This window comes from Parambassis ranga, chromosome 13, assembly GCF_900634625.1.
Source record: "Parambassis ranga chromosome 13, fParRan2.1, whole genome shotgun sequence".
NCBI classification, from domain to species: Eukaryota; Metazoa; Chordata; class Actinopteri; family Ambassidae; genus Parambassis; species Parambassis ranga.
In genome coordinates, this window is record NC_041033.1 from 20,890,888 (window position 1) to 20,912,350 (window position 21,463).

Consider the following 21,463-nt stretch of genomic DNA (forward strand, 5'->3'; position numbering starts at 1 on the left):
TCAGGTGTGCTGTGCTCACTTCTTGTTGGTGGCTGTGATGTCTCAGCCGGATGAGGACCAAATCGTGAAGCATCCATTTTGTTGTTTTGTTTTTTAGCCTTTTGCGCTCGTTTTTCATTTCTTGCTTCATTTCCTCGTCTCTCAGAGATCTCACAATCCATTTATCTGTGAATCTGGGACCTGTTTGATGAAGGCATGGTGAGGTCTTCACCATCCATCCCCTTACATAATGCTCTTCTAGCAATAATAAGCAGACACAATGAGAAGAATTTAATCCCGCTGGGATATATGAACAATAGTTAATATCTTGGATGCTGCTTGGGTTGAATTGCGCACACACACACACACACACAGGTCTGCACAGATTAAAGTCTTGGTTGGGGCTATCCACAGCGGTGCAACAACAGGCCTCCAGCTGTGCAAGAATATAAATCCCTCTGTTTTAATCTGCCCAGCCAGGATGTGATCCAAGCTCTGGTTCCGAGGGCTACGTGAGGGCACAGAGGTGCAGCTTTGATGACAGTTTAATGATAAGCTATTATGAATCTCCCATATTGTGTACAGGACTGCAAATAATGGTTTAAATCAGTGTGACTGACAGTGAAGTGAAAGGAAAACGACATCTGCATGAAATGATGGTTTCTCTCTCTCTCCCTCTCTCTCTCTCTGGTGGGATTTATCCATCGCTGTTATGATTATTTGGACCTCTTATGCTCATATGATGTTTATGTGTGCAAAAGCAGGGAGGGCTCCAATTCCTCTCAGAGCAGCATGGGTTTAACTAGTGAAGGCCTAAATAGTAGGGATTATACACTCTCTCTCTCTCTCTCTCTCTCTCACTCTCACACCCACTCTCTCTCTCTCTCTCTCTCTCTCTCTCTCTTACCCTATTTTCCATCATCAGATCCTCTGCTTTTCATTTCAGTTCCTGTCACTGCAATGAACGCAGACATGAACGCAGCAGGTGTGCATCGAGGCTTCCTCAGGAAATATGGTAGGCCCGCTTCGATTCCTTCATTAGTGTACAGTTCTTGCCCCAGTATGTTAAGTGTGTTTAATTTTATGTTTGCTTCATGCGCTCCAAATTGTAGAAGCCAAGGTCAGGGCTTTGTTTGTTATTAAATGTAGGTTAGTGATGCACATTATTTCATTATTTAAATGCTGCAGTTTGATGTCAGAGTTAGCTGTAATCAGTGTTTGTGTGATGATGTCTGAGGTCTGAGAAGAGTTTTATTCATTGGAGCCATTTTTTTTAAAGCAAACATCATTTGGGAATCTCCTCTTACAACACTGTTGACAATGAGAATTAAAAAACGGTTAATACCCCCTATAGAGCTGTGTCTTAAGTTTAGACTGACTCTGCTGATTGATGAACCTGATTTCCCCCAGAGCATCATACATTCTTGGTATGTTCTCGGCTCATGGGGGCATTGTTGACTTTACAGAGCTGGAGAAGTGTTTCAGATCAGCACTCCAGCTCTGTGATGAGTGATATCACTATGAGTGTGTGTGTGTGTGTGAGATGTAATTGGTCCCAGATGTTTCACAAGAATGACGAGATGTTAATTTTCAAAGCCAAGTCATGATTCAGGACTCAGTCGGGGTCTTTTCTTACATCTTGATCTGATTTGATATTGGCGTCAGGAACATTCAGTGTTTACAAGCTGAGTGTACAGACAGTAAAATCTATATATTCAAATGTGGCACAGTTTGTAAGCCACATAATCCATCAGCATTCCTATACCTCCTCTTTCCTTCTCCATCCCTCCCTCTCTCTCCCTCTCCCTCTCTCTCTCCTTTGCAAAATCAACCTGTTTATCTGTAATCCTCTGTATGGAGAAATAAAGCAGATCGTCCCTGTCCATCAGCATGTGCTCTCCATTTATTATCATTATGACACAATAGACAGTCGTCTGGGACACTCACAGTCTGAAGCCAGCATGTGGGTCCTGTCCTCAAAACTCACGGCGTCACACTTCTGTTACTGACAGTTACTTTTTGCATCGTTGCTGTTGTGTCTCTATATATTTTTACACTTCTTCCAAAGTGTTTTATTTATTGTTTAAATTTAAAGGTTTAGACCTGGATTTTCTTTCAATAAAAAAGCATGTTCTGATAAAGATAGGCTCTAGTTTCTGGCTGTTGGGCGGTGCCGTTTTTAACATTTATGTCAGTTTTACCGTTGTTGTTGAGGGAGATCAATAAGCTCTTATGATGTTTTTGAGAGTACATGGTTTTAAATTGATTGTTTTTCCTAATATTTGTACAGATGTCAACATTTTTTTATTTTTAAGGTGGATCATTGAATGGGAAACTAGAGACATTATGAGAGATTTTCTAATAATGAAAGATAATGTCTGGTGTGGTTCATATTGATTGTGATGGATCAGGGCGTCTTGTACATGACAAGTTTTTGGGCAGAATGATTGATCCTGTAAAACTGCATCATTGATAAAGTCTCACCTCCTCGCATGCATGTTGGTTGTTGTTCTGCAGGAGGCTTCATGTTCAAGCAGTGGAAGGAGAAGTACATCGTCCTCACCATGGAGGGAAGCCTGCTGGTTTGCCGGGACGCAGAGTCCCCTCCTGACCAGGTGGTGGTGCTACAAACAAACTGTGAGTCCGTTGCAGAAGGAAGAGAAATACTCGACCTGCCCAAGCTGCCTCCAGGTGGCAGGAGGGACTGCTGCTTCGCCCTCATCCTGCCACAGAACAAGTTCCTGCTGCTGCTCACAGACAACCCGGACGACTGCAGGTTGGTCTCTGCTTCTCCTTTGCCCCACTCAGTATCAGATCTTATCTGGACACTGTGACATATTGACACACACACACACAACCATGCTCTCCTTTGTCCTACTTACTTGTTTATTGTGGATGATTATCAGGCTCGGAATGTGTACTTACATAATGCTATGTCATGTTTACCTTTCACAGTCTTTGGCTGAACATGATCAGGAAAGTGAGAGAGGTGAGTCGGCAGTTCCGACCACTCTGGTCCTGCTCATAATGCCTGACAATACATACATCTAAATAAAAACTACTTCATTGTTTTTAGGGCGTCATGTCACCCATGACCCTTCAGAGACAGCGCAGCATCACACCCTGCATCACGGACAGAGACCCCCTGCCAGACTCGTCTAGTGATAAAGACCCCGGGTCACCCCGCGTTGGAGATGGCACACCTCCTTTGTCTCGAGTCACTGAGCGGGGAGGCTCCTTCAGAGAAAGAGGCCAAAGCCAAGGTCAACCGTCAGCTGATGATGTGATTGAATGGTTGTGATGAATGTGGTCATTTTAAATTTTGGTCAGTTGAAAAGCTGGCTCACTGCTCCCTACCGATAAAGAACTTTTTATTAGTTTCCAGAAGCTTGTATTTTTCAGCCTCCAGTAACGAGCAAATAGAGGGTAATTGCGGGGTTAATAGCAGTGTGATTCATTGTTATCAAAACTGTAGCCTGTGTCTTGTCATCTTATCAGTTTGCTGATACTTGATCTGACACAAATTCAGGAGTCTTGATACTTGAGGATCAGGTGGCTCCTGTGGTTGAAAGCAGGGAAAATGACAGCTGCCTCACAGCTCTGAGACAGCGCTGACATCTCCAAAACCTGAGCTAAAACCTTGTTAAGCATTCACATAATCTGATATATAAGTATCATAACATCAAATACTTTATGTTGTTGATGTTATTTTTCTGCTGTCTTCCACAGCCGGCGGCCTACGGCGGTCTCTGCGCGGCGTCCCCGTGGCTCCACCTCATCGCGTGTCGGATTGTCTTCGCCATGGCAACAGCAGTGATGCTCGTGCGGTGAGGGCGGTGTGTTTGCTGATGGGCGGGGCTGCGGCTTCCTCCGCTTTGGGCTACCTCAACTCCTGCTCCCCCTCCTCCCCTCTGGCCACCAGAGCCCCGGAGATTGGCCACGGAATGGGGGGCTTCTCGGAGCTGTCAGCGGGCGGCTCCTTCCACGCCTGCAGCCAGGACGTGGACTCCCCACACTTCAACAGCTTTGACTTTGAGGCAGACTCCGACTTTGATGCTTTTGACTGTGGAGGGTTCGCTTTTTAGTCACGGCTGGAAACACTTATAATATATAAGGGCATTGGTAATCAGCAATCACTTGTTGGGTTATCTATACGTCTAATTTATAAATTAATGAAGGTGTTCTTCCTGGCTTTATGCCCATGCTCCTCAGGTAAATCATTCATGATCTTGACTCCTCTGAACACTGTCTGTCTGTGTCGTATCACTCTTTCCGTGGCTTGAGGTTAACCAGGTGAGGAGGATTCCAGACACCCACAAGAACTTTTTTAAAAATTACAACAATAGTGTTTGTCTATATTTATTTTATACTTTAAAATATTTTCTCTCCACCCACACTTTTTTTCCATTTCCTTTCACACTGCTTTAAAAAAAAAATCCCCCATTGCCTACCTGTCTGCACACACACACACATTTACATGTTATGGAGTACAAAGGTAGACTCTAAATAAACCCCGCTGTCACCGTGACTATGCGTCTTTTTTTCCTATTTTTTTCCTCTGTAGGTCCATCTGCTGTTTGTTTTGCTGGCGTAGAGCAGCAGTGCTGACAGCAGGACGAGGTTTGGGGAGAAGGGATGATGGGGCAGATTTGCTGGTATGGCTGCGAGTGCTTATCTGAGATTTTTATCTGCCGCAGAAATAATCTCACAGCTCACGGGCTGAATGTGTTTGTCTGTGCGGCCTCGGTTTGAGCAGCGGCAGCTGCAGGAGGATGGAGATCAACAGGCAGCACCTGCTCTCTGAAAAACACGCCTGCTGGTTGCATTTTGATGCAGAGTGCAGATTTGCATGTGCATGTTCAGTGTGTTGGCTGGCATGAGGTTTGGCAGTAACACGTTTTTTGATGTTGTGAAATGGTTTAAAGCAATTTATGATCTTTTTTATGATCTAAAGTTGCTTTGTTGCCTAAACACAGGTATCACAGCACAAATAGCAACGTACTGACATGGACGTTTGAAACATGCACGATCATAACAGCTTTGCAGCATTTCTGTAACCTCAGATCTATATTCAGATGGCCTCTGCAGTCACTTTAGAATGAGGTGGAATAGGAAATTCTTAACATCTGAGTCATCCGTCCAGCCCTCTGATAGAGGATGGAAAAAGGCTTACTCATCACCACATCATATCATGCTTGTTTAGTTTTGTCCCATCCCTGGTGGTCTTGGATCATGTTTATGATATGTAATCACACAATGTCTAAAACATCTGAGGTTGCCTAATACTGATGTTTGACATAACTTCAGATTACAACAAATATTTATTCAAAAGTAGAAAAACTCCCACCAGCGTGTCTTTAATCAAATTGCACACATTTGTTTTATCTCAAAACAAATCTAGTGCCTGTAATATTTCCCTGAGACTGTCTGTGGGCCTAGTTTACTATGATAGCATCAACAATCAGAGCAAGCAAGCTAGGGTGTATATTCCTGCTTGCAGTGGTGCTTGTCAGTGTTTCTTATAGGGCTAATCTGATTTGAAGAACACACAGATAACGTTTCTGTGTATGCTGCTTCATTTTTAGCTCACATATTGAGCCCATATTGGTTTAAATGGATGTTGCAATACATAAGAGCCCTGCAGCTCAGCGATCAATAGATCTGTGTCTTGTGTTATGTGTTGAGTTCAAATGATTGTCCAGGATGCACTTAAAAGTTACAGCAGAACAATAATGTCCACGCTGTGAGATTTATAGAGGGAGGACACAGGAAAAGATACTAATCTGAGAGATTATTAAGAGATTATGTGTGTTTTATGCTTTGGATTGTGAATCCAAACATGTTACACAGTTTTAATGAGGCTTAATGAGATATAAAGTGAACAAACAAAAAACTTTACACCTCAACTCTGCTTTATAGAAACCAGAGCCTGATGGCTGGCTCAGCAGGGGTGGAGGAGGAGGACCAGAGAGAAAGAGGCGCAGGTTTGAATACTGACACAAAAAAGTGAGTCTTTGGTGGAAGAGTGTGAGTGCTTTGTTGCTCAGCCCATGATGTTCTCCTGTCTCTTCACTCTCGGTCTTTAATCCTCTCTCTGAGGGGCGTGCGTTCAAACCCAGCACAGAAAATGTTACATAACTTTTCAACATGCTAAAGCTCCACTCCAGGACTTGATGTACAGAACAGTGTTTACACCATTTTCATCCCAGCATGCAGCATGATAAATAATCTCAATGAGTGATTAAAGGGTGTGTGTCAGTGAGATACGCTTACATTAACTGACACCACATCAAGCAAATACATGATGATCTTTTGGGACTATAACTTTATAATTAATTTAACAAGTAATTCTTGTCATTTTACTAAAAAATATGTGATAGAAAAAAGGAGATTGTGGACAGATTACATGTTTTTAAAACCTCACCTGTGCCCCACTGCTGCACTCCTGCCAACTCCTGCCTGTTAAAAATAAACACAACTGTTCAAATATATAAAGAGAGAAAGTGAGAGTGAAAGATGAGAGAGTGTAGACAGCACTATGGACTTCACAGCGACCCTGGTCTTAGCCGCTCTGGTATCAGCTCTGCTGTGGCTGCTCACTGTAAAAACCAGCAGGAAGTCTCGGCTGCCTCCAGGACCCACTGCGCTTCCTCTGATAGGAAACCTGCCACAGATCGACAAACATGCGCCCTTCAAAAGTGTCCTGAAGGTGAATTCAGAGGGCTGATTTCATCACATTGTTTTGAAAAAAGGGACACAACTAAATCCAGCTTTTTCTTTTAGTTCAGTGAGACCTATGGTCCTGTGATGACCCTGTACCTGGGCTGGCAGCGGGCTGTGGCTCTGGTTGGATATGAAGCAGTCAAAGAGGCCTTGGTGGACCAGGGAGAGGAGTTCACAGGACGAGGGCCCCTGCCGTTCATCATGAAAGCTACAAAGGGCTACGGTAAAAACTCCTCAGATCTGTCACACTGTCCGGTGATCTGCTGTCATGATGCCACATGTTGCTCTTGTCAGGTTTGGGGATCAGTAACGGGGAGCGCTGGCGCCAGCTGCGACGTTTCACGCTGACAACTCTCAGAGACTTTGGGATGGGGCGCAAGGGGATGGAGGAGTGGATCCAGGAGGAGAGCAGGCACCTGAGGGCTCGCATACAAACATTCAAAGGTGTGTTCTTCGTGCAGGTTCAGTTTACATTGAGCAGCCACGGCTCAGTCTCACATGGGACCTGTGTGTGTGGAGACACAGGCCAGAACCAGTAAACAGGCGCTTATCAGTCTTCCACTAAGCTATACGCTCTAATCCTCATCTCATTCTAATGTGCAAACTAAACACAGTGTTACATAATGTGATGAAACGCCGAAGCTTCCTGCATGGCCTCAGTGTTACAAGACACTGAAGAAGTGAGTCAAACATGGCTGCAGGAAGGCGGAATCTTCCGTTTCATAGAATCTTTCACATGTAAACTGTTTATTTTGTTGCGGCATGATTCTAAGCTGCTGTATTTTCCAAGGGACCATGTTACATGGATTTCAAAATGGCTTCTTGGTGGTAAAGGTAGGGTAGGAGATTTTGAAAACTCAGTGAGAGTCAGCCAGATTTTTAAAGTAAACACACGCCCCTTTCTCTCGGAGCTCACCCCGAAGCCACGCCTCCCAATCACATGGACGCACATTACCTGAAGACGAGCTGCGGTCTGTGACTTCGCCCATCATGCACGTACCTCTCTGGTGCACGCAGAGCAGGAAGAGAGTGACAACCAGCCAATACTCCGCGCAGGGTCCACCCGGAGGATTGGCTGATGTTTTTAGTGTTTTATAGCTTCCACAGATGATTCATATTCTTTGTTTTAATGTGAAACTGCCGAACTAATCGGTTGCTATCGGATTGCAAAGAGAAGTTACACTAATTTAACAAAAAGTGCATCAGAATGAAGTCTCCTACCCTACCTTTAAGAGTTCATATACATTAAAAAAGGCACCAGGAAGTACACAAATTGTTCACTTTTTTGTGCATGTGCATGTTTTTTGCATGTATCAGCCATTTGACAGTGTGAAGTTACACGGGTCTGTGTTAGGAGGCTGTTGATTCCTGGATCGAGTCACTTCCATTTTGTTTTCCACTCATGGCAGCGGAGTGGCAATTAAAAACAACTGGTTAAGGTGGGGCATAAAAAAAACAGGGCAAGGTTCTAAGTTTCCGTCTGCACAAAACAATTCGAATTAAAGAGCTTCAGGGAATTAGAGTGGAAAACATTTAAAGCCAGGAGTTGTGCAGTAAAAGTACCTTCAGGCATCACTGCAAACATTAAAGTAGCAGGTCTGAACCTGGTTACAGAGGGTCGGTAAAGGTGAGTCTGCGGGACATTTGGAGGATTTAAAATGCAGTGAGAAAAAAAAATATCTGTAGTTGCCTGAGCCTGTGTCCTCCCCTCTCCACTCTCCCCTCTCCTTCCAGGTGCACCGTTTGACCCCACATTCATACTGAGCCGCACGGCGTCCAACGTGATCTGCTGCCTGGTGTTTGGCCAACGCTTCAGCTACAACGACGAGCAGTTCCTGCGCCTCCTCCACATCATGTCTGAGATTCTAAAGTTCGCCAGCAGCCCTCTTGGTCAGGTCAGTCTGGGTGCAGAGAGTCAAAGAAGGGCGATGACCCTCTGGAGTCAGATACTGCAGTGTGCTCTGTGCCTCCCCCTCTACAGATGTATAACATCTTCCCCTGGATCATGGAGCGTCTGCCCGGACACCAGCACACTGTGTTTGCCCAGGTTAATGAAGTGAGAGAGTTTATCAAGGCGAAGATTCAGGAGCACAAAGACACGCTGGACCCCAGCTCCCCGAGAGACTACATCGACTGCTTCCTCATCCGGATCAATCAGGTGGGAACACCTGATTATTGGGGATTATTGGTCTCCTTTAGCGCACCCAAACCTTTACAATAACTCATTTATCTGTTGCACAGGAAAAGGACAACCCTGCAACTGAGTTCCACTTTGACAACCTGGTGGCTACAGTTCTGAATCTGTTCATGGCAGGAACTGAAACCACCAGCTCCACCCTCAGATACGCTCTCAGTGTGCTGGTCAAGTACTCTGACATACAGGGTAGGTCCCTGGAAGGAAAATGTCTCATGTTAACCCATTCTGGATCATAATCCGATTCAAACATTTCTCACGATCAGAGAAAATGCAGAAGCAGATTGATCGTGTGATCGGAAAAGACCGCTGTCCCTGCATGGAGGACAGGAAGTCCCTCCCCTTTTTAGATGCCGTCATCCACGAGGTGCAGCGTTTTCTGGACATCATCCCCTTCAGCCTGCCTCACTATGCTCTGAGGGACATCTCTTTCAGGGGTTACACCATCCCCAAGGTATTCCCGGTCCATGAAGTCCACTTAGTTGCTGTGATGTTTGCATCACAGGAGTCTCTGTCTCTACAGGACACCGTCATCCTTCCCATGCTGCACTCTGTGCTGAAAGGGGAGAAGGAATGGGCGACTCCCTGGTCCTTCAATCCAGAGCACTTCCTGGATCAGAACGGCAACTTCAAGAAAAACCCTGCATTCATTCCCTTTTCTGCAGGTGAAACTAAATCCACACTAAAAACCACCAGATTTATGGTTTCTTGTTTGTTCTTTGATGCAGTTTGAAAACTCTCCACAGGAAAGAGAGCCTGTGTTGGAGAGTCTCTGGCTCGCATGGAGCTTTTCATCTTCTTGGTGTCACTGCTGCAACACTTCACCTTCTCCTGCGCCGAAGGCCCTGACAGCATAAACCTCGCCGCAGAGTACAGCAGCTTCGCCAATTTGCCTCGACGGTATGAAATCATCGCCACACCACGCTGAGCAGAGACGTCTGGGGACTGTGGTGTGGTTATTGTACAGTTGATGATGATGATGAGGAGGAGGCCTTCTCCTTGGTGCGACTGTGAATTTCGTTTTGTATATATGTGGCCTATTCTAATGCATTCTTTGATCATGTATTAATTTTTAAACTGTTTTCTATGATAATTATGTTGCTACTATATCAAACAGTTATTGTTGGGATTTGTGCTGCTGTTTCTTTAAAATAAATTCAATTAAATGCACAAGATCTGTGTTAACCTTCCACTCACTGCTGGGCTGCAGGAACTCTAAAGACTGATATGTATGAATTACTGCTGAGCTGCATTCCACAGACCACACATGACACTCAGGCAAAAGGTTGCAGCAGCAGCTGACCCGGTTTGGGAGGTCTCCAGTTTGTTCTCCACACCTCCTCTGGGCCCTCATTCAGGTAAATATTAAGATATTTGGATCATGGAGGTGCTTCAACAAACCCTACACAGCTGCTGCTGCTGCTGTGTGTGTGTGTGTGAGCTGCGGTGGGAGGGCCCTGTGAGGACGTACGTGCGTTTCTCGTCCAGGTGTTCCAGTTTAACTGGTGAAGACGTTGTCTGGTGATAAACGGATGTTGGCTTTCGCAGATTCGTCACTTTCCAGGACTGTTACATGTGACAAGATATACAGGTATACAAATATAGAAGACAGAATTCATTATATATATTGTCACATTTACCAGCCACCACGTGGTGTGTGTGTGTGTGTGTGTGGAAGTAGTCTCAGAAGGAGACGAATCTGCGAAGCTGCACACCCTGTCTACCTGAAACGTAAACAAATGTCGTCATCACCAGTTAAACTGTAACACCGGCTGAAATGAACTTTGTTTTTGTGGAGTATGAGACGTGTGCGCAGTGTGTAACAAGCTTTAGTGAATTCAGCTGCAGAGGACAACAACAAGCAGCATGGAGATCTCCAGCACGCTGGGTTTAACGGGGTTAATATTAACCTTTGCTCTGCTGTGGTTGTTCAGCCTGAGGACACGCACAGGGTGCTGTTTCCCTCCAGGACCCTCAGGCCTGCCTGTCATAGGAAATGTGCTGCAACTGGACAAAAGAGCTCCGTTCAAAACCTTGCTGAAGGTGACTCAGAGATTGCATAAATATATATACATATACATATATATGGACATACAAACATGGACTTTTGTAGTTCCAGCATTTGTTTTTTTTTAGATTTTCTGACACAGATTCCTTTCAGTGATTCTTGCTGTAAGTCTTTTTAACAAACCTCACCTATTAAATGATTAAAAAAGAGAAAGAAAGACAAGATGCACAAACCTTCTGCACTCACTTTTTTATTTTAAAGCTTTTCTTCTCCCCGAGTGTGTTTACATCAGGTCGTTCCTTGCATGCCTCTACATGTTTTCCTCTGTGTTTAACCTGCAGCTGAGCCAGAGCTATGGCCCGGTGATGACTGTGTATCTGGGCCCTCAGCGTGTGGTGGTGCTGTCGGGTTATGAAGCTGTGAAGGAGGCACTGGTGGACCAAGCAGATGACTTCACGGGCAGAGGGCCTGTTCCTTTCCTGCTCAAAGCTACCAGAGGCTATGGTAGTATACCTTTTAACACCAGGCAGCAAATTTGAATCTAATCCTAATCTAATCTGGACATTGTTTATAGGTGTCAGGTGTAATCTGACCTCTTTAAACCATCTTCTAAAGGTTTGGGGATCAGTAACGGGGAGCGCTGGCGACAGCTACGCCGCTTCACCCTGACAACTCTGAGAGACTTTGGGATGGGACGCAAGGGGATGGAGGAGTGGATCCAAGAGGAGAGCAGACACCTGATCGCCTGCATGAAGGACACCAAAGGTGAGTGTAATAAATACACAATGTTTATAATGATTATTTGATTTAAGCATCCAACATACTTTGTTTTCCAGCCGTTCCCTTTGACCCGACCTTCTTACTGAGCTGCACCGTGTCCAACGTGATCTGCTGCTTGGTGTTCGGTCAGCGCTTCAGCTATGACGATGACCACTTCCTGCACCTTCTGCAGATCATCTCAGAGACTCTGAGGTTTGGCAGCAGCCCCGGGGGTCAGGTAAGAGGTGGTGAGGACTTCAAGAACAGCTGAAGATGTGAGTTGTAGTCTGGGTTTGTTTGTAGTCTTGACTGTGACAGTAGAAGTTATACTGGCTGTGATTGTTTGAACTGTCGAATTAGTAAATATTTGTGTTTAATATGAACTTTTTATGTCATCACAGTTTTTGTAAACACAAAATTTGTGTATCTGTATATAACAGTTATAATAATTTCTTTCAATGTGTCCATTTTGACTCAGCCATCATACATGAGCTCATTTCAACATGGTGGTCAGAGGTCAAAGGTCACGGTTTCAGTGACATCACAAAACACAATTGTTGGCCATGGCTCAAGTCATAATTTCTCTTTGATTACTTCAGATTTTGGTGACCAGACATCACAATTTTAGGTGTAATAGAAGAATTCAAAGTCAAAATCAACGTTATTGTCGATTCTGCCATATGTAGCCTACAAGACGCACACAGGGTCAAAATGGCGCCGCTCCCTGATCCTATTTCCAAGAATCAAGACTGAGTCATTATTTATGGTTCCTGTCACAGCTGTATAACATCTTCCCTCGGCTGATGGAGTGGCTGCCGGGTCGACATCACAAAGCGTTCGCCAGAATTGAAGTGCTGAGAGAGTTCATAATGGCAAAGATCCAGGAACACCAGGACACGATGGACCCCAGCTCACCCAGAGATTACATCGACCGCTTCCTCACCAGACTCAGTCAGGTCTGACCAGACTGCACAGCAGAATGTTCTGTGAATGTCTGCCGGTTTTAGTACAGGTAAAATTATTGTCTGTTATTTTTTTTCTTCAGGAAAACGACATTCCCACTTCTGAGTTCCACTATGAGAACCTGGTGTCCACAGTGTTGAATCTGTACCTGGCAGGAACTGAAACCACCAGTTCAACAATCAGGTTTGCTCTGAGTGTGCTGATCAAATACCCCAAAATACAAGGTAGGCCACAGAAAACTATGTGAGAAGTGGAAAGCTCATTTTGGTTTGTGATATTTGTCAAAATGTGTTTTTTTGTTCATCCCCTTTCGTCCCTTTTAAAGAGTCGATGCAGCAGGAGATCGACTCTGTGATTGGACGGAAGCGTTGCCCTTATATGGAAGACAGGAAGTCCCTCCCCTTCACCGATGCAGTCCTCCATGAGATCCAGCGTTTCCTTGATATCGTCCCCATGAACTTGCCTCACTACACACTGAAGGACATCTCCTTCAGGGGTTACACAATTCCCAAGGTATACAGCTTTCACCAGCTAACGTGCTGTGGATGTAAAATGTCAATACAATGCTCTGTTTCAACAGGACACCGTCATCCTCCCCCTGCTGCACTCTGTGCTGAAAGAGGAAAAACAGTGGGCCACCCCTTGGTCATTCAACCCTGAACACTTCCTGGATCAGAATGGAAACTTCAAGAAAAACCCAGCATTCCTGCCATTCTCTGCAGGTAACCAGGCTCATTTCCTTGTATGTTGGAGAAATGGCATCAGACATCAGACGTTTACTGTCTCTCTCTCTCTCTCTCTGGCTGGTTGGTGTGTGGTTATTTCTCAGGAAAGAGATCTTGTGTTGGAGAGTCCCTGGCTCGTATGGAGATTTTCCTCTTCCTGGTGTCACTTCTGCAAAGCTTCACCTTCTCGTGCCCCGGAGGGCCCGACAGTATCGACCTCAGCCCAGAGTTCAGCAGCTTCGCCAACGTGCCTCGCAGATACATGATCGCTGCGACGCCCCGCTTGTCATAGTTAACAGTCAGGTTTATTTTAACTTTCATCTGCTTCTGCATATAAATATACATACATACCAGTGCCAAAGATAAAGCTCATGATGCTGTAATAATTAAAGGACATTAACTTTTTTTAAGTTTACATGATTCTATTCGTATCTACTCATCACTGTCAACCCTGCAGCTAAGTAATGATCATAGTTATGCACAGTAATGTTAGTAGTTGAATTAAATACATGTGAAGACAAAGTGGGATCTACAGGTTAAGGGCTTATTATCTGAATTATGACTGTTTAAAGATACAAACCTGAAAAAAGTTTCCCTGCATGACTTCATGGAATTCTCAAAATCTAAATCCTGTATTTTTTAACACATAAAGCTTCTGAATTTGGAACTCAGTGGCGTTCCCTACTCAGCTGCATTGCACAAATCAACCAGACATGGAGTCAATAGGTGGTGATATGACTGATAACAGGAAGTTTGTATATATGTACAATCAGTTAACCTTGGTCCATTCAGCTCCAGAGAGCCTGAAATGGGACAGTTGTCTGTGCTGCTGCATCATGGAGATCTCCAGTGCGTTGATTTTAACAGGGTTAATATTAATCTTTGCTCTGCTGTGGCTGTTCAGCCTGAAGAGACGCACAGGGTGCTGTTTCCCTCCAGGACCCTCAGGCCTGCTTGTTTTAGGAAACTTGCTACAGCTGGACAAAAGAGCTCAGTACAAATCTGTACTAAAGGTAAAGGACTAGTGTCTCCTTGTCTCCTTGTTTTGTTCACTGTAAATGGTTTTCTTTCTATTAATTCAATGCATGTTTTTTTCTGTGTTTAACCTGCAGCTGAGCCAGAGCTATGGCCCGGTGATGACAGCAGACATCTTCCCTCGGCTGATGGAGCGGCTGCTGGGTCGACATCACAAAGCGTTCGCTGGAATTGAAGTGCTGAGATAGTTTATAATGACAAAGGTCCAGGAACATCAGGACACGATGGACCCCAGCTCACCCAGAGATTACATCGACTGCTTCCTCATCAGACTCAGTCAGGTCTGATACCGTTTAATAACCAGAATAGAAGCTCAGAAAACTGGGTCTTTATGTGTGGACCCAGGTCTCATCCATGGTTACAAACATTGGTCTATAGGTTTTTGTGGACATGGACATGTCCCTGGGTCCTAGTCTGTGCCAATAAACCATTGTCTTATTTAAGAAGCTTTCATGGATGTTGTACATGGTCGTCTTCCAGTCTCTCTCTCTGCAACATTTAGGAACCTGCTTCTGTACTGTGTAATGGAGCATCCTCCATTTTTCTCAGTCCTGACATACACTTATTAAATCACCAAAAACAAAAAAATACAAATTCCTGCAAAGCCACTCACAAATGTATAAACCACCCCTGTGCCAAGACACTGGCTACTCTGGCTGCTTTGGTTATCCACATGAAGGGCCTTTTAAAACCTTAAATTGTGATGCTGTTGATTGTGTAGTTGGTAAAAATGTTTTTTCTTTCCCACCTTATGGAGTCCACAGTGCTGATTCTGTTTCTGGGAGGAACTGAAACCACAAGCTCCACAATCAGATTTCCTCTGAATGTGCTGATCAAATACCGCAAAATTCAAGGTAGGCCACACAAAACCATGTGAACACACATCTGCTTCATGTCAGTCATGTCTCAAGTACAGAAACACTGAATAGTTGGCCTTTGTGATTTACTTGCTGATTTTCTGGCTAACTGAAGAGGCCATGCAGCAAGAGATTGACTCTGTGATTGGACGCAAGCGTTGTCCTTGTATGGAGGACAGGAAGTCCCTCCCTTTCACAGACGCAGTTCTTCATGAGATCCAGCATCTGATGGATCTCGTCCCAATTGGTTCAAGAGTTACATGATTCCCAAGGTGCTCTCAGTTCCATGACTAAAAATGGATACATCTACATTATGATAATACCAGATGTCCCATCAGATTGAATGTTTTGTGTCCACGGGGTACAATCATTCTTTTAACAGCGGGTCACGTCTTGGTCCTTCAGCCCCAAACTCTTCCTGGAAAGCTTCACCTGTTGCCCTGGAGGGCCTGACAGTAGTGACCTCCGCCCAGAGTTCAGATGTGCCTCGCAGACACTTGATCACTGCAACGCCCCCGGTGGTAATGATGCTTCAAAGCGTGATCAGAGGTTTGTTCCAAACACTCTCAAATATTTTGAAGAAAAAAAAACCACATGCCTCACACAAGAAAACATGAATAAATAATCTGTGTTGTTTAAATTTATTGATAAACAAGAAATACAGAATGTTTTTTCCATATTCCATCAATCATCTTGTGACAGATGTAGGGCTCACAGCTCCTTGCACACACGCACACGCACACGCACAGAAGGAGTTACATTTGTAATTTGATAAGGTCGAGGTCAGGTCAAGCTGTGTGGCAGCCTGTCAGTGTGTTTGATGCATGTTTAAGAGGATCGCTGTCTTGTGTCTGAGGAACAGTGAACGTACATGTCAGAGTTTGGGGATTGCTGTCCAGGCTGAGGCTGCAGTATGTTAATGTCCAATTACCGAGAGTGTCAGCTGACATGGCGGGTTTTATTAAACCTTAATAAGTCTGACTTACAAGTTAAACATCAATCTCTGTTAGGGATATTGCTAGCTAGCAGAGGCTGAGCCAATTTAACCCAATAATAAGTCATCACAAAGACCTAAAGTTTAATACATCTTTTTTAGTGAATATGAACCTGTTGGTGGTTGTTAGATACGTCAGACAAACTATAGTCCAGGTGATGATGGCACAGTGGTTATAACTCATTTTACATTGTAGTTGTAAAAATGAAATGGAAGCGGAGGTGATCGCAGAGCTCAGACACGGTCTACCCTCCATACTGCTCGCCCAGTTAAATGTTGGGCAGGTGATATTTGTGCTTCACTTGTTTCTTGACATCTGGTGCTGGTGAGATGTTGCTGTTTGGTAACTGAGGCAGGTACTGAACCTTGAGAGAGAGAGAGAGAGAGAGAAGAAGAAGGCGACAGTGTGCACACTGCCCTCACATCCTTAAGCCACTGTGCTGTTTCAAACTCACCCCTGCCAGTCTGCGCCGGGAGCCTCTGTCATGGCGCCTTCCTGGACGATCACCCTCACGGCCCCAGTTGGGTCCTCCTTCCTCCTGGAAGTAAGGCAGCTCCAGCAGCTCTTCACAGGACAGTCGCAGGGTGGGGTCCATCACCAGGCAGGACTGTTGACACAAAGCAGCAGCAGCGTCAGCATGGAGCAGGGAGAATAAATATACAGTAGCTTTGTCAAAATCAATTCACGGTCAGGCTCTAACTGATCATACCTTCAGGACTTGAAGGGCATGAGGGGGCACTCCATGGAAGCGCTTATCCAGAGGCTCCTAAGATGATAAAAACATGGAATATAATATATATATACGTATACACATATGAATATAATCACACGTTATCACCTCTCCTCTGCACTTTCAGGGGTCCATACCATTGTGTCTGGTTCAGGAATACTGACTCCACTGAAGAAAACGTTAGAGCGGAAGACCTGCTGGTGGTGTGGGATCAGGTCACCTGGGGTCAGATATGAGGTATATAAGATTAAAATATACAGTACATAGAGAAAAGTCTGTTGGTTTTTTGCTTGGGGCTTTTCACAGCTGAACTCTTTGCCTGAGTGCACACACGCTCTGCTGCATGTGCCTTTAATTAGACTGTGGTGAAAGCTGTGAAACGACCAAATGACAGGATACAGTTTGTTTGCGGTGTGAATAACAAGCCACATGACAGGCGAGTGTCAGAGGACCCTGCATGTGACTGTAAGCATGAGTTCACACGCTGTTATGAAATCCACGTGCAGCGTATAGGAACCTTAAAGACTGCAGAGTCATGGTGATATCTGTCCCTGTCTTATTATCTGTGTACCGAGAGTTTTCCGGATGAGGTAGAGCTGGTCCACGTCAGACTTCCCCGGCCAGAGCGGATTCCCGTGGAGCAGCTCAGCAAAGACGCAGCCCAGAGCCCACACGTCCACGGGAGGTCCATACTGAGTGTCTCCGACCAGCAGCTCGGGGGCCCGGTACCAACGGGTTGCTACGTAGTCTGTGTAGTCATCATCGGGTCCAGCTGCCAGTGCACAAACAGACACGTTCACTTAGATGCTGAATAATGAACACTGAATAACATGAACATTGTAGAGGAGCGGATTACAAGATGTGCTGAAGGACTACATGTTAATGTATGGTAACACAACACCGAAACCCAAAGCGGGGCGGGTGAACAGAGACACTCTAACTGGCTGAATGGGCCTCCTATGCTCATTGAAAGTGAGGCGACCATCAGCAGAAGCTCATATAGGTTTCATGTTGAATAAGTCATTGGAACTACATCGACACTAAATGCACATAAACACACTGGCTGTCCGGATGACCTACTCAGGATGCGGGCGAAGCCGAAGTCGCAGAGCTTGATGACTCCGGTTTTAGTGAGGAGGATGTTCTCGGGTTTGACATCGCGGTGGATGCACTGAGACACAAACAGTCAGGATCAGGGATTTTGGGTAACATGATACACAGTGTGACAGAGAAGGATTAGAAACGGACAGGGGAGAACAGCAGCAGGAAATCAGAAACCCATACACGGTTTAATATTGAAACTGAACACTACAAGGGGTGATTGATAAGTCGGTGACCTAATTTATACACTGGTGACCTAAAGGGAGTCAAGATGAGCTGGTTCTTCCTGTTGAGAAAGAGTGAGTAGTCTGACGGTGCAGGATCGGCTGAGCGGGCCAAGAGTTGTTCAGATCTGCATTTCTGTACGGCAGTATTTAAAGGGTTAAAGTGAACATGTGCCTCCCTCTTAGTCACAAACCTATCAGTGTTTTTATTCCCATTGTGGAAACTGACTTAACAAGTTTATTCTTAGGCTTTTGTTTAACTTTTGTTTAACCCTCGGGCGTCATTGTGGACTTTTTTGTCCATTTGGGTCATTTTTGCCTCTTTACCTGGCCACCATTTTATCTGTGTTGGTGCATATGGCACAATTTTTTGTAACAAAGACTCTCTCTAGACACATTTTAGAAATCAAATTTAAAGCTGCTTTAAAACTGCTGCTACACAAAAACTAATAATGCACCAAACTCAATATTTTGGCTCATCTGTGACAGATTTAAAAATAATGTTTTATACAAAAATAACTCATTTTCTGTGTTTTCTTCATAAAAAATTACTTAAAACTGGCATTTAAAGGTTAAATTCCTCAAAATGATTTAATATTTGGTAGTTTTGAACAGGGCTGATGTTGTTTAAGATATTTATGCAGAAAAAAGCAGAAAAAAATATTATTAGACGATGTGAAAATATAAACTTAGACCAGATGTAGCAAAAATAAAAGCTGGTAAAAAAAAATAATAGACTAAATTTAACGCAGTGAAACAAACATGCATCACGTGTAGTCAGCTGTACTACACTGTGAAATATGGTGGATAAATAAAATAGAGTAAATAGAGTGTGATATGAAGGAAATACTGACGTTGTGCTTGTGGCAGAAGTTGACAGCCTGCAGCGTCTGCCACACTATACTTTTCAGCTGAGCTTCCGGCACCCTGCAGAGAACAACAGACAAAGGAATATTGATTGTTGTAAGAGAAGCTAAACACACACTCTATTTACCAGTCACGTTTCCCTCATCTATTATTCCAGCCATTTAAAAAAAAGAAGTGCTTCTTTACGCAGCCCTCTGGTCACCCGGGTAACCTTAGGCCTGTCTCTAACAGCAGCAGAAGCGCCTTTGTTTCAGGAGCAGCTAGAGTTTCTGCTGCACGGCGCTCTGGGAGAAATGGTCAGACGGCAACGATATGTGTTCACATGACAAAAGCTGAACTGCAATCATACGCTGCGACCACGGAGCGGACAAGAAGAGCTCGGCTGCTCCTCTTCTCTCCAACATTCTCCGCCATACGAGCCTCTTGGCAACAGTCTTGGCTTCTTCTGTGTAACTCACCCTGTTCCTTCTCTTGTAAGCAACACTCCAAACAAATGAGTGCTAAACACATGACTCAGTATTAAAAATACTCCATATTACAGCTAAACGTTAAGGTCAAGGAGTTCTGAGAAAGGTGGCCCTGACTTACCCTCGAGGGTGTTTGTCCAGCTCATTCAGCACTGTCTGCTCACAGAACTCAAACACCAAGTGGAGCCGTCTTTTTCTCCTGAAGACCTCCAGCAGGTTGACCAGATTCACATGTTTCAGCTGCTGTAAGACGAAACACACACACACACACACACACCATGTCAGTGGCTGCCTCTTAATGCTGCTGTGTGCATTTTCCAATAGCTCACAATCTGCAACATGTGAACTTACACAGGACACCACCGTGAATGTGAGCGTGCACCTGTGCACCTGTGCACCTGTGCTGAACAAAGCAACATTCCACTCACCTTCAGCATGCGTATTTCTCGTAATGCAATCTTCTTGATGACAGGGTCGTCTTCAGATTCCACAAACTTCTTGATGGCGACTATCTGGCCGGTGTCTCTGTGCCTGCATTTGAACACCACACCATAGGATCCCTCACCGATTTTGGCCAGTTTCTCATATTTCTCCATTGGGCAGTTTACTGACTGTCAACCTGGCAAGACACATGGATGGTAAATATTATAGCAGACATCAAATTAAGTCATATTTATGTTTTTTTTCCCCTGAAGCTGCAGCCTTAGAATGAAGATTTCTGTTTATTTTTTTTTTAAATGTTAGCTATAAGAAAATTCCACAAAGTCTATGTAAGACTTCTACAGACCTGTTTATAGTGTCACAGTCAGAATCTAAACAAACACACTCACGTCCAGCAGCTAAAAGTCTCTTCATCAGGTCAGCAGCGGCGCCCATCAAAAGTCTATGTATGTGCTCCCATAGCTGCAGTAGCGAGGTGTCTCACCCTCTTTCTCTCTCCCCCTCTCTCTCCCTCTCTCTCTCTCTCTCTCTCTGCCAACACTTATTACACACTCCCTTTGCTATATGTCCTCACCCCCGGTGCGTCGTCACGGCAACCTATACTAATTCCCTCTTTGCTAATCGTTTTCGTTTTATTTCCATAATAAAATGACGCATCATTAGTTCATCAACACGTTAAAAGTTTAACTTACCTTTTGGGAAAATGCGCCAGAGTTAAAAAAAAAAAAAAGAAGCAACAACAACAACAACACAAACACAGGAAACCAATTCACAAAGCTACATGCGCAGGTTAAACTGCGCATGTGGATACACACTCGGTGTTACCATGGAGACGAGTGGCCAATAGGTGAGGCGGCCGCGAGTTTTAAAGGAACACACCGTTATTTTACCGTTTATTAATGTGTTAACTTGTACAATCATTCTGTTAAAGCTTTCTGTCCTCTTGGACACGTTTTCACAGCGTTTATAAGAATATTTTTACTACTGTTTTACACAAGATGTGCCCTTATGTGTCATTTGTAAGGTCAGTAACATATTTTTGGCAACATAAACTATATTATTTTAGCATAAACTCACCAGGAAGGAATCACCAGGAGTGTTGTTAAAAAAAATACGAAAACCTACATTTTTCTTTTATTTTTCTCACGGCATAAATTATGTTACACACTGCCTAGTGAACTGTAATGTGTCATGTCTCCACCCGTTTTGTCGTTGTTGTTTAAAAGGCTACACCTGTTAAGCAAGCTAGCTGTTAGCTTAGCTAGTATTATTCTAGCAACAGATGGATAGCTAGCTAGCTCGCTAGGTGGCAGTTTGACCTTTCACCGTGAGTTCAACTAAGCTACAACTATAATTCAGACTTAAAAACAGTAATTTTACATCTAATGCAGGCTA

General features: G+C 44.3%; 4 protein-coding genes across 6 annotated transcripts; 3 read left to right on the forward strand and 1 right to left on the reverse strand.

Annotated features, from left to right (window-relative positions):
* The first annotated feature begins 2,503 nt into the window (after positions 1 to 2,503).
* Positions 2,504 to 4,499, forward strand: LOC114445248 (uncharacterized). Its single transcript, XM_028420201.1, has 4 exons — positions 2,504 to 2,755; positions 2,935 to 2,968; positions 3,056 to 3,242; positions 3,709 to 4,499. Exons 1-4 carry the CDS (start codon positions 2,505 to 2,507, stop codon positions 4,062 to 4,064), a joined length of 828 nt encoding a protein of 275 aa, XP_028276002.1. The 5' UTR covers position 2,504; the 3' UTR covers positions 4,065 to 4,499.
* Positions 4,500 to 6,488: 1,989 nt separating this feature from the next.
* LOC114444704 (cytochrome P450 2G1-like) lies at positions 6,489 to 10,066 on the forward strand. 2 transcript variants are annotated; one of them, XM_028419446.1, is made up of 9 exons: positions 6,489 to 6,688; positions 6,763 to 6,925; positions 6,997 to 7,146; positions 8,437 to 8,597; positions 8,684 to 8,860; positions 8,944 to 9,085; positions 9,163 to 9,350; positions 9,420 to 9,561; positions 9,643 to 10,066. In XM_028419446.1, exons 1-9 carry the CDS (start codon positions 6,518 to 6,520, stop codon positions 9,822 to 9,824), a joined length of 1,476 nt encoding a protein of 491 aa, XP_028275247.1. In that variant the 5' UTR covers positions 6,489 to 6,517; the 3' UTR covers positions 9,825 to 10,066. The 2 variants fall into 2 exon arrangements, with proteins under 2 accessions (XP_028275247.1, XP_028275246.1); XM_028419445.1 differs by having other exon boundaries at positions 9,163 to 9,561.
* Positions 10,067 to 10,658: 592 nt separating this feature from the next.
* Positions 10,659 to 17,665, forward strand: LOC114444354 (cytochrome P450 2F5-like). Its single transcript, XM_028418829.1, has 13 exons — positions 10,659 to 10,939; positions 11,246 to 11,408; positions 11,520 to 11,669; positions 11,741 to 11,901; positions 12,443 to 12,619; positions 12,709 to 12,850; positions 12,952 to 13,139; positions 13,207 to 13,348; positions 13,456 to 14,364; positions 14,464 to 15,240; positions 15,649 to 15,792; positions 17,096 to 17,205; positions 17,544 to 17,665. Exons 1-9 carry the CDS (start codon positions 10,763 to 10,765, stop codon positions 13,641 to 13,643), a joined length of 1,488 nt encoding a protein of 495 aa, XP_028274630.1. The 5' UTR covers positions 10,659 to 10,762; the 3' UTR covers positions 13,644 to 14,364; positions 14,464 to 15,240; positions 15,649 to 15,792; positions 17,096 to 17,205; positions 17,544 to 17,665.
* Positions 16,026 to 20,564, reverse strand: LOC114444356 (cyclin-dependent kinase-like 1). Of its 2 annotated transcripts, none has more exons than XM_028418831.1 (10): positions 20,458 to 20,564; positions 20,056 to 20,246; positions 19,749 to 19,870; positions 19,148 to 19,220; positions 18,049 to 18,139; positions 17,540 to 17,740; positions 17,106 to 17,188; positions 16,948 to 17,004; positions 16,693 to 16,845; positions 16,026 to 16,602 (listed from the first exon to the last, which is right to left on the reverse strand). In XM_028418831.1, the coding sequence occupies exons 2-10, from the start codon at positions 20,221 to 20,223 to the stop codon at positions 16,507 to 16,509; spliced, it is 1,044 nt and encodes a 347-aa protein (XP_028274632.1). In that variant the 5' UTR covers positions 20,224 to 20,246; positions 20,458 to 20,564; the 3' UTR covers positions 16,026 to 16,506. The 2 variants fall into 2 exon arrangements, with proteins under 2 accessions (XP_028274632.1, XP_028274631.1); XM_028418830.1 differs by having other exon boundaries at positions 20,415 to 20,530.
* Between the last annotated feature and the right edge of the window lie 899 nt (positions 20,565 to 21,463).